This window comes from Sminthopsis crassicaudata, chromosome 1, assembly GCF_048593235.1.
Source record: "Sminthopsis crassicaudata isolate SCR6 chromosome 1, ASM4859323v1, whole genome shotgun sequence".
NCBI classification, from domain to species: domain Eukaryota; kingdom Metazoa; phylum Chordata; class Mammalia; order Dasyuromorphia; family Dasyuridae; genus Sminthopsis; species Sminthopsis crassicaudata.
The window spans coordinates 239,967,825-239,980,987 of NC_133617.1; the positions used below are offsets into that span (position 1 = coordinate 239,967,825).

Consider the following 13,163-nt stretch of genomic DNA (forward strand, 5'->3'; position numbering starts at 1 on the left):
GAAAAGAACGAGAGAACAGACTCATGAAAACTTAGAAGAGAGTGTATCCAGGAAGGGTAGCTAATAAGCAGAGGCTAATGTTATTGAAAAATAAAGGGATCACCTTGAGGACTGAGAAAAGATATGGAAAGGTAACTGCATAGAGGGTAGTTTTAGTTAAATGATGGAGTCAAAAATCAAATTGCAGATGATTTAGAAATGAGAAATACTTTTAATTGATGAAAAAAAAGATGCTGGCAAGATCAGAGGTCTGCCTATATCAGTGGTCATTTTGCTGAATTTTAAGTCATTTCTAATTTGGAGTCACACAAGTCACAACAGCAATGGTATTACATTCCAGGAAGCTGAACCTCCAGGAAAGATCCTAAGCAGTCTAATTTTGTGCCTCCCTCCACAGGCATCTCACCACCTCTGGATACTCTGCTTGAATTGACTGTCATGGTAAACATATTCTCATACCCTTATCCTTGCCTCATTTCAGTTATTCTAAACGTCTTCCTTCTGATTTTCAAACTTCATGCTCAACTCATCACTCTTTCACATCCACCCTTTCCAAATCTAATTCTATTCTTATTGTTGAGATTATTCTAGGACTTCTATTTGGGGGCAGGTCCACATCAGCCATGTATTATCTCCCCACCAGCTGTGCTTCTGATTTTCTGTTCTTTGAGTCTTTAAGCTCCTTTCTCCTTTAAGAACTTTTCTCAGTATTCAAGTCCTTCTCAACCTGAATTATCCCTCTGCCATGCTGGTTCCATTCTCTCATTGGTGAGGTCCTTCTAGGCCCTCATTTCTAGGAAAGTCCATGCCAAAGTGTGCTTCCAGCTCTCAGGCCTTTGGATTTTACTACCAGGATCCTTTCCACACATACTTTTTAGCTTGCTTTTATTTATCTTTTCACTACATTAGAATGTAATTTCCTTGAGGGTAAGGACTATTTCTTTTTGATGTTATGACAATGTGGACAAGAAGTTAACTTAATCATATGATCAGAACATAATATCTGATTGCTTGCAAAATATGGAAACAGTAATAACTACAGGCCTGGTAATAAATGGATAATCTAGAAGAAGTAATATGATCCACTGATATCACTGAGATATTTAACTTAAGAAATTTAAGTTAATTACAATCTAAGCATTACAAAAAAAGGGGCAGTTAGGTGGTACAGTGGATTGTATGTTGGGTTTGGAGTCAGGAAAATCTGGTTCAAATTTGACATTATAAAATACTTACTAGCTTTGGATCCTTGACAAGCCACATAACCCTATTTGCATTAGTTTCCTCATCTGTAAAATCATCCTGAGAAGAAAATGGCAAAACTAGCATCTTTTAGACATAACTGAAATCAACTAAACAACAAAATATAAAGATGGTTCTAGTATACACACATGTAATATATGTGTACTTGTGCCTTTATGAATTAAGTCTGAACACAAAAGTTAGCAACACTTTGTACACTGTTGTTTGTAAACACTGTTGTTGTTTAGGTTGAAGAAATAGATGGAACACAGAATTCAGAGCTGAAAGCCACTTTAGAGATTGCCTAATCCAAACGCCTCTTTTTATAAAAATTGTAATCTGAGGTTTATGAAGGCTAATTGACTTGTCCAAGGTCATATAGACAAAATAAAACAGAACTAGTATTCAAATCTACGTCTTTTGATAGTCAATTCAGCTCTCTTTCTACTATCTAGTGTCGTCTTCTTGACATTTAGTTTCAGGCACAAGGTCCTTGCTTTTTAAGTTGGCCTAGAAAACACACAGACTGTTTATAAGCCTTAAAGCAGTACATAAAAGTGAGTTGTAATTATTTAAAAGTAATCCATGTTCAATTTTTAGGTTTACTCCTCTTTATTCTGCAATAAGCTAGTGATATTGAAACTTCCCATTAAACATCTTAGATGCTTGTTTTTACATTTGAAAGCTTCCTTTGAAAAACAAAATAACAGTATAAGCTGTCCCCAAGGACATGATTCTGCAATATTCTACCATTTCTATTCAAGTTGGGCCTCCTGCATCAGCAATTCTCTCATTGAGCAGCTGGAAGTGCAAATGGAGAGCATCAAAAGTACATTTTTACTTCTGTTGGTGCTTCTAGCTGCTAATGTACTAGTCCAGATATTGGGATGTTCATTTAAGTCATTTTAGGAAGCAGGCCAACGTTTTAAAAGTAACTTGAATTTTCTTGGCTTTTTACATTTGACAAAAAAAGCATAGAAACATTAAGAACATAAGAAGACTCTTAAATGTGAGGGACCTCTAATACAAAGGATGGGTATGAGAATCTCTTAGGATAAATGACCCATGTGACCTGTATCATTAAAAGAATAAACCACAGAGATCAGATAATCAATACAATGGATTATTGATGGGTTGTTTTCTAGACTGAGCACAAGAAAATTGAGAAAAATGGAGAGAGAACCAGGAGAGAACAGTGTCATGAAAACCTAGTAGAGAAAATATTTGCAAGGAGCAAATGATCAATAATTTGGAGGAGAACTAAGAGTGAACAGTCCTATGAAAACTTAGAGGAGAGTATATCCAGGAAGGGCAGGTAATCAACGATGCCAAATGAAATTGAGATTGTAGGAAGGATGAGGAAAAAGGTTGTTTCTTTCAGAAAGTAAGAGATCATTGGCAACTTGGAATAGAGTAGTTTTTGAATAGTGAAATCAGAAGCCAAATTTTAGAAGGTTTAGAACTGAGTGACATGAAAGAAAATGGAAATACTAAGTATAAACAAACTTCACAAGGATTTTTCTTTTTGGGATACATGGGAGACACTATATAGGACAGGTATTGGGATACTGAGGGAAACTGAGGAACACAGGATCTATGGCTGTGGATTTTGATCAGATGACCTAAGCTTTTAATCAATCCCGATCTTTTACCAGTTACATTATAGCTTTAGATTCTCAATTTCATGATCTTCTGAATAAAAAGGTTGATCTCTGTTTAGCTTCGAAAATTCTGTACCAAAGAAATTATCAGGTTTGAATGAGGTGATATTATAATATCAAATCAGAACATGCTAATAGTGTTAACTGGCCTATCAAAGTGAATTATTTATTAAATGAGATTTTGAAACATACTTAAAAGTTCACATTAATGAGCTGGTCATTAGTTTAATGGATTTTCAATGAACCGTGACATACTTAGCTGGCATATCAATATTTAGTACTACTGTGAGAACAGATGTTCTACTGAGATGCCTTACCTAAGAGTTTTGTTAAAATCCCTTTACTAAGTGAATTTGTGATCTGGGGCATTTTGCTTGCTATTGTTCAGTTGTTTTAGTCATGGCTGATTCTTTGTGACTGCATTCAGGGTTTTCTTGATAAACATAATGGAACAATTTGCCATTTCCTTCTCTAGGTAATTTTACAAATAAGAATATTGAGGCAAACAGATTAAGTGACAACTTGCTCAGGGTCACACAGCTAGCTAGTCTGAGGCCAGATTTGAATTCTGATTTTCCTGACTCCAGACCCAGCACTCTATCTACAGTGCCACCTTACTGCCTTTTTTGGGGGGAAGGGTGACACATTTTGCCTACCACATCATTGAAGAACTTTAGTCAATCAAATTTACATTAAGCATCTTCTATGACCCAGGTACTTTGCTAAAGGCTGAGAATATGGAAAAATTTTAAACAATGAAAGAAAAATAAAACATATTTTAAGTCCTCAAAGAACTTAGCCTTCTAAAGTCTGTTTTATCTAGAGTAAAGGAAAAAATGAGGGAAGGTTGGAGGAGGGAGGTTCACATGAAAAACCTGTTTTATTAACCCTTTATATGCTAATCAATGGGGACACAAAACAAATCATTGCTTTAGGATCTCATAGTTCAATGGAAGGTTATAGGAAAAGCATTATCAGTTATGGGTACCATGAAATAATGCTTGGAGAAAGTAGAATTTGAACTCATTGTTGAAGGAAGCTAAGAAAACTGAGGGTCAGATTCAAGCTAAAAGGAATCATGGGATATTGAGCTTTGTTGATAGCGTCTTCCATCCCGTCCTTTATTTTAAGGATGAAGAAATTAAGGCCCAGAAAAGGTTAAAAGACTTCACACAGCTAGTTAATCACAGAGCTGGGATGAGTAGATATGTTTCCCAATATTTAATACTCATTTCACTTCACCACATTGTCTTCCCAGTGAAAAATTACTGAACCTGTGCTTTCTCTATTTCTTTATGACTTTCTAAGGCATTGGATTGAGAAATTAGGCTAGAGTTATTACACTCAAGATGTATTGTTTTGCTTGGAAAAATTATAAGAAATCATCCCAGGTAGGTATATGGCATTGGTGATCTTGTAACTTATACTGTCCAGTTGGGACTGTCATCTCGGTACTTTTTAAACAAGGCTCAGTGATTTCTTCAGTACTGAATACTTCTTGTACCCCACTCTTGACAAGTGAATAAATGAAAATGAATGAAAAAGAAAATATTTAGCTCTGTGGGTTAAGTTAAGCAAATTAATGACATATTTGAGGTTGTTAAGAGGGTCTATTTTAATTCTTAATAGAGGTATAAACTATTGTGATATAGGAGTCACCTGCCAGTGGCTGCTGTAGGTTTAACTCAGACCTATAGAATGGTTCTTCTTCATGTGAGAGGATGATGATGATATAAGGAGACTGAGAGGCAGTTACTGTTCTCCAAACATTCTTTATAATATTAGTTGAAGTGGAATACTGAAGATGGTGGTAGAGAAATATAGTGAAGAATTACCTATATTTAGAGCTGTCAAAATTTGGAATGGACTTTCTTCTTTGGTTTTATGTTTCTCATTAGTAAAGATATTTTAGTAGTGGCTAGATTAACACTAAGTGGTCATAATATTGAAGATATTCGTAATTCCATTAGAGAATGCTTGCATTTCCATAGATTATCCAACCTCTGAGGTGCCTTTCAATGGAGACTTTATGACATGATTCTAAATCCTCACTGAATACTTAAATCCATTTTTGAGACAGATGAATTTAGTGTGTGTAATATAGCATGTTATATATTATAGATATAAAAATATTTGTTGAGTGAATAGATTTATTATTTTCAGCTATTAAATTATCCTATATGATTGGAAATCATGATATCTAACATAAATTAAAATTCTGGAAGTATTTTTTTCTACTCCTGGGCAAAAAGAAAGTTGTTCATGATATTTCACTTTAGTGGGTTTCTTGAAGTTCTTATTTACTTGTTTCCTGCTTTAACTCCCCTCTCCCAAACTATTTTATTTTGGAAATTAAAATAGACTATTCCCATAAGTTTCCTTTCTGGAGTTCAGAATTATTATTTTTTTTAACATAACAATGTCCAACACTAAATACAATACTTTCCAAATCTTCATTTATCTATCACTTAGCCTTATATCCCATTTTATTGATGTCTGGCTTATCTATAAAGTATTTGATTTTAGAAACTGACAGATAAATTTTCATATATTTTAATTAAGAAATCATACCATCTATGTACATAGTAATATAATAACTACTATCCTGCATAATTCTAGACTTCAAGGACAATTTAAAGAAACCTTATTTTTCATTCAAAAAACATTAAAATTCCATGCAAAGATAGACAAAAAGAACACAAAAATACCTCAGGCATTAAAAACCACATTGTTATGGTTGGATTTTACACAAGTAAATAATTTTCACAATTGCAATATCATATAAGAGTGTGACAGGATTAATAGGTGGACTTAAAGCAAAATAACACTCTTGAAAAGTATGGGACAAGACATATCTATAAATGGATGGAAATCCAAACCTGCTTAGTTTTTTAGAAAGAACAAACTGAAGTCTGGTTAAGAATATCATAAGCATGGAGACTGATTGGATTCTGAGCACCACAATCACTTTCTTGAGAAAGAGCAACAGAGAGAGTTTTATTCTTGCTAAAACTGGAAGCTGTGAAGCTATTTCCCCTCAGATATGAAACCCAAATAGAACAGTTAAAACACAGCCAGGAGCTAGTAAGATTCAGTTTGCATTCAGAAAAAAGTGATTTAGATCTCTGCTTTTAGTCTCTGTTTCCATGGATGGAAGCATATTAGGGATGAGTGAAGAGAAATGTGACTGTCAGGGTGGCTTCCCACCTCTTTGATCACACAAGACACAATATTTAGCTCAAAGGACAATCTGGTCTTGCTGAATTTAATTTGGGAAATAGATTTACATTAAGGTAATTGCCAGAGCACCATTTCAGCAATTCATTATATAGTGAACTATACTAGGTATTGTCCAAATATTATATCACTGAGGGTAAAGGCTAGATTAATACTTGTAGAGCAGGTGATAGAATGTAGAGCAAAGGATAACAGAAATGCTCTTTCTATGAGATCCTTTTCAACTGAGATTCTATTGTTCAGGAATATAAAATGCATTGCTGCCTTTTGAATATAATGATGACAAATTATAATCTGAATTTGGTGAGGAGAGGACAAAAGTGTTAACTTCAAGGAAATCAGAAATAATTAAGAATTAGAGATCCCTAAAATTCCTTGAGTTTAAAGTTAACCAAATCAGGAAAATAATAAATTTAAAGAGTTACTAGTTCTAACAAAAAATCCATAACAGCATTATATAGACTTTTAAAAAATGAAGCAATATCAACTTTTACCAATTTGGTCTTTTCCATATTCAAGCAAGCTGACATAATCCTATGGTTCATATATTACTGGACCTAAAAAAAAATATGTTCCAAAAGTAAACTCATTTAGAGATGCTTATATGGAAAGCTAATAAAATTGAAGGGTGGAACAGGCTTAACTTCTTTGAGACTCTGAATATGTACAGATGATCTAAATTGCATGGTTCTTTTATTATGTGGTGAAAATATGAAGATTCGTGTTACTTTCAAGAATATCATCTCTTAGCACTCAGTCTTCCATGAATGTGATTGCTTTGGAAGACTGAATAGCCTGTAACTATTCAAGAAATAGAGGAGATCTGGGGAAGGATACATAGAACAGGTTTAGCTGGTGAATCTTTATAATAATAGAGAAGTCCTGAGGAGTAGGGCATTGGTTAGGTCACGCTAAGCTATAAATCAGTAAATCAGGTTAATTCTTGATGTGATCTTGATCTAGTTGATTAGGTCATCTCTGGTCTAAGATTAGCTGAAGCACTGTGGTGTCATGGAAAGAACACTGGATTAAAAATAAGAAGTAGTGGAAAAACAGAGTGATAAAAGGGAGAAAACATTTGATTGAAAATCAATTGTCTTGAATTTAAATTTCACTTCAGAAACTTACTATTTGTTAATCATGGGCAAGCATTTAACTTTCCAGGTTCCTCTTGGGTAAAAAGGGGATAGTGATAAGACTTGTATTACTTTTTTTCAAATAATTATTCAGAGAAAAATACTTTAATGTAATATACATGTGATGTATTAAACATTCAAATCCTAATTCTACTGTTTGTCACTTATGAAAAATTAGGCACTAATAATACATATACTCTATTTGAGATTTGTGAGTTATAAACCCTCTTGAGGCAAGTCACAATAGATAGAATAGGTTATTATACCTATTTTGCAGACAAGAAAATTAAATCTCACAGAGGGTAAAAGATTTGCCCATAATCATCCTACAACCATATCTTAGACATGGGATTTCAACCCAATTTAATGTTTTTCTTTTAATCATACCTCAAATAATTTAACCTTCTTGAGCCTGCTTTCTAATCTATAAAATGAGGAAATTGGTTATATGTTGTGTAAGGTCTCTCAGAATATGAATTTGGTTATTAAAAACCTAAATATTGGTAGGGAGAATTAAATCCTATTTTAAATATCCCTACATTAAATGAAAAAAATTCTCTATTTTTATCTTTTAATTAAATAAACCAAAGGAGTGTAGAAAGGTAACTGTAAATAGTAAGGAGATCTTAATTAGAAAAACTCAGGTAAAATTGGTAAGACTCAGTAAATGTTCCACATTTTATTAAGTTTTCAAAGCCTCAGGTAAAATGGACTAGAAGGACTTAAGCGTTTAATGAGCTAAAACTGAAACACTCATAGGTTGAAAACAATCTAGGCTTTTTTTTTTTTAAATCAGCAGATAGTTAAATGCACCACTTGCAGAGCATCTCATAAACCAAAATTAGGTTACTTCTTTTTTTACCCCAATAGAAATGCATATATTCTTAGGTATTTCACATGAGACTTCTTACAAGTCAGAGAAACAAAGAATTTTAGAACAATAAATGGCCTTGGAGGTCACTCTGTCTAATTCATACCTGATTAAGAATCTCTCCACCAAATACCTGCCTTGTAGTCACTCAGCCACTATTTAAGAGTCTATAGTAATGAAGGATTTACATATCATGAGGCAGCTGAACAATTCTAACACTGAACAACTGGATCTACACAGAATCTGATTAGAACAAACTGTATCTTTGTTCTGGACATCTGTACTTTCTTCATGCAAGTTAAAATCACAATACCATTTTATTGGCCATGTCATAAGGATGATTTCTACTGAGTTTGCAGTTTACTTAAATGTAACTTATTTAGAGCTAGTAATTGTGTGAATCTAAATTTGACCTCAAGTTCAGAATTGTGCAAACAGCTGCCTCAGACCCTATACGACTAGCCTCAGATACTTATGATCCTGGCTATAAGATCCTGGCTGAACAAGTCATTTAAACTATCTGCCTCAGTTTGCTCCTGTATGAAATGGAGATAATAATTGCACTTAACTTCTCAGATTATTATGAGGATAAAATGAGATGATAATTATAAGCTTTAAAGTGATATAAAAAACTTGAAAATTTTATAAAATTTGAAATAGTATAAAAATTCTATTTATTACATTCAGCTTGCCATTCTATTTTTATTTATTTATTTATTTGTTCATTTATTTATTTATTTATTTATTTTGATGAAGATCCTTTTGGAGTCTGATTTTTATATCCAACATAACATATATTTCTTTCCACTTCTGGTCCTCTCAAAGCAGCCTACTTTTAATTTTATTTAAGTCACTGATTAAACTATTGAGTAGCTAAGGATTAAGGATAATTCACTGGGTACTCTATTAAATCCTTTCTATCTCTATTTCTATGTAATTAGTTCTATTTTCTAGCATATAATGTATTTGTTGTTGTTCAGTAGTGTCTGAATCTTTGTAACCCTATTTGGGGTTTTCTTGGCAATGATACTGGAGCGATTTAGCATTTTCTTCCCTAGTCTTTTTTACAGAGGAGGAAATTGAGGCAAACAGGATTTAATGACTTTCCCAGGATCATAGTTCAATTTCAATTCAAATCTTCTTTACTTTAGGTTCCACCCTCTTTCCACTATGCTACCTAGATGTCCATATACTGTATATATGAGCATAATTCAAGGTATATGTGTTTGTGTGTACACATAGAAATATAGCACTAATTAAGTGCTATAGTCAAATTGTATACAAACTACAATTATGGTAGGCAAAAAGTATTGCTTATACTTGGAACAATACAGCATTTTTTCAGTTTAAAAATGGAAATGTATTTCTCTTGTAAACATTCAATAATATATCATGGTCTTTAGGAAAGAAAATGTCAGAATTAAAATATAGTTTAGGAGTGATCTAGAGATTTAATACTATAAAATCGAAATCAGCTTGAATAGTTTAGGATAATCTTGAGTATTCAACTTTGATATTGAAATAATACATCATTCCAGTGATTGACTGATTTAAAAAAAAAAAAACATGGCAAGACATGTATTAAATAGAGCAATATGGCTTAACAGAAAGCTTACCTACAGTTTAATTCACATGTAAAAGAATATATACAAGGGATGATTCCTCCCCACTCTTCCCCCATCATAGAGATCTTATTTTAATGATGTAGACTATTAGAGCCCATGGATTTATGATTAAATTGATATGGCTTCTCCATTCAAAGGTAAAATTCACAATTCATTCATGACTTCTCATTCCTTTTACTTGTCCATAGGAATAGAGGTTAAATCTGTGATTTCATTGGCACAGGGAACTCCTGAGGGAAGAAATTCTTTCTGCTAATCCAGGTTGTCACCTTCTCTACAATTTATATTTTGAGTTGTTTAAAACAAATCACTTAATGCTATTTGACTCAGTTTTTCCTTTTTATAAAATGAGCTGGAGAAGTAAATGGCAAACCACTCCTGTACCCTTTCTAAGAAAAACCCAAATGGGGTCACAAAGAATCTAAGAGTTGAATAGAATTTTAAAAAGATTGAAAACCACTGATTTGTCTGAGGTTACAAAGGCAGGATTTGTCAAAGGCTTGAATTCAAATCTTCCTAGTTTCAAAGTAGCCTCTCTATCTACTATGCTGTTGTCTTTTATGATTTACCTATGATCTTTCATAAGCCTTCTTCTGGGAGCCTTTCAATCTTTTTACTATTGTTTTGTGCAGTGAACACAGTCTTTAGAAATGCAAATGCTTTCATATTTATTATCTTTATTGATCTTTATAACAAAATTGTGAGGTAGGTGGTATGTATATAATTATCTCCATTTTACAAATGAAAAAATGGAACCCTAGAAAGGCTAAGTGCTTTATCTGAGGTTTCATCAATTGACATTTAGTCATTTCTTGTTTAAAAAGAAAACTTCATTTAAAGCTGTTCTAAAATTATTTGAAATACATAAATTACATATTTGTTGGGATCTGCCAAACAGGGAATTTATTGAATTGTATGTGGTTCATCATTATATGACAATATTGTTGTAGGGTAACCTAAGAAGATTGTTTTTCATTAACATAGGTAGCAAAAGGTACCACATTTTCTGTTTTAATTTTTTGGGTAATAAATAATTTGATTATCCTGGCTTATGAGTTGTTTGTGAAATATGGGAGAATTCCTTTTAAACTGATTGATTTGTAAAGGGTCCCCAGGATACATATATAAAAACAATAAAAGAATAAATAGAAATTGTTCCCTAATACTTAATACATGCAGAAAGCCATTCTCCCACACCAATTCTCAGGTGATCTTTCTCCATTTCAAGATTTTCTATGAGTTATGAAAAAATTCATCTTAAAAATTTCTTACTTGTCACTTTTTCAATCACTGTAGAACTACAATGTCTTTGAAGGAAGGGGCTTGGAATAGTTTCTTTATTATATTTCAGTATTAAGTCTGTTCATCTATTATTTGGCTGAATAAACATATCCTTCTACAATAGGATTGTCTTTGAATACATGCTCTGGGGCAATTAGGTGTTGTAGTGGACAGTGTACCAGACTGTCAGTCAGGAAAGACTCATCTTCCTGAGTTCAAATCTGGCCAACACATTTGCTAGCTGTGTCACTCTGGGCAAATCACTTAACTCAGTTTGCTTCAGTTTCCTCAATTTAAAATGATCTGGAGAAGGAAAGAGCAAAGCACTCCATTATCTTTATCAAGAAAATCTCAGAGTCAGACCCAGTTGAAAATTAACAACAATGCACACATTTTATTTAATATGTCAGAATAATGCAACGATAATGCATTGGAACTATATCATGATGCTACATTAGATAAAATCACTTTATGATGAGATTCTTTTAGAACTTCAGTTAATATATATTTATTATAAACTTTTAGGTATGTATGTTAACAGGAACAACTCAAAACCATATCACAGCTTCATTCATTAAAAGGCTTTATTAATAATAAAACTAAGGATAGAGATACTATCCAGAAAATAGAATTAGGTCTGGTTGCCACCCATTAGACTTAGTTACCATGAGAAAAGACCCAGGGGAAAAATTAACATTTGGAATAATGATTTAAATTACCTTTTCTGCTACTTGTCAGTCCTGTATAGTTCCACATTGAAGAGTCTTAACATATTTTAAATTCTGATTTTAAATAAGTCAACAATAGGACACTATCAGTGAAATGCTTTTCTGATTACATTAATTCTCCGTAGTATTGTAAATCCATAGTGCATCTCTAACAATGGAAAACAACAAAGACTTATATGTGTAATTCTTATGTCTCTGTGTAACTATGCATTTTACCCAACCAATCAGAAAATTATTTCTGTTGACACGAATTACAGAAAAGTAGAAAAGAAAATTGTAATTTACCTCTCTTTTGATGGATAGAAAATTCTAAAAAGATATGCATATATATATATATGTATGTATACACACATATATACATATCAGAGGTGATAGTATGGACCCACTGTCACTACTACATGTATTATTAGTGGTGACACAATTTCTTCCTTTTTGTAATTGGGGCCATGCCAATGGAGCCTTCTATTCAAAAAATGACCTTAGAAAAGACAGAGTAGTACATATAAGTCTGGGAGTTGGAGGTCATGTAGGCAGCCAGATGGAAAGAAGCAATGTGTCCAATAATAAATCTTGTGTGACCTTGCATATCAAAGACAGTCAAGAAAGAGCAACAGTAATTCAACCTATTTACTTGCTTAATTTTTTAAATTCAGAATTCCTGTAAGCATTTTCACTTACAGAAAAGGAATGTATATAACTGTGCATTATTACCTGTATGCTGCTCTTCAATCCAAGCCTGTAAGTACATGAAGAGGAGTAGTCCTGCTACTCCAAACATCAGCACAGACAGAAAGACTTGTCTCAAATTCATGACCATTTCAGAAGGTTGCATTTTTGCTCTTCTGTGAATACCACATGGTTTTCTTTCCATTTATTCTTAGTCTGATCTTGTTCTCTTCAACATCTTTTTTTTTTCAGTATCCTAGAAAATGGGAAAATAAAGCATTGCGATTCTTTGGCGATACTTTTTTATGGATGTTCTGTGAAACAGGAAGAATATTTACAACATTGAATGTTTAAATGAACACTGGTGTTATGAAACTGAAGACCTTCAAAGGGACCGATGTCTGGTTACACTCCAAAAACCTATTCTTATATAATATATTTGTTCTTCTACAATTAATGTGTTCTTAACATTAAATTAAACCACAATGTTAAGTTAACCTTTCCTAAATTGTTAAAGGCCAAGGAAAATATCCTAATGTAAACTATTTTTAATGAACAAAGGACCTTTTATTGACATTCCATATGTTCCCTTAGAGTTGATCTTGGATAGTTCTGATAGAAGTATGTTACTAAAACCATAAAGCAAAAAGGAGAAAACAATGCACTCAAAGATTTTTCCCTTTTTAGTTACAAGCTTTCTTTTCTCTTTTTAACTC

General features: G+C 32.8%; 1 protein-coding gene across 1 annotated transcript in view; it reads right to left on the reverse strand.

Annotated features, from left to right (window-relative positions):
* The window catches only part of CHST9 (carbohydrate sulfotransferase 9), a 333,686-nt gene that overhangs the window by 277,332 nt on the left and 43,191 nt on the right, over positions 1-13,163 (reverse strand). Inside the window, exon 2 of the mRNA XM_074277059.1 lies at positions 12,493-12,703. Within this exon, the coding sequence (XP_074133160.1) occupies positions 12,493-12,652 (160 nt within the window). The 5' untranslated portion in view covers positions 12,653-12,703. The remainder of the gene's footprint in view (positions 1-12,492; positions 12,704-13,163) is intronic.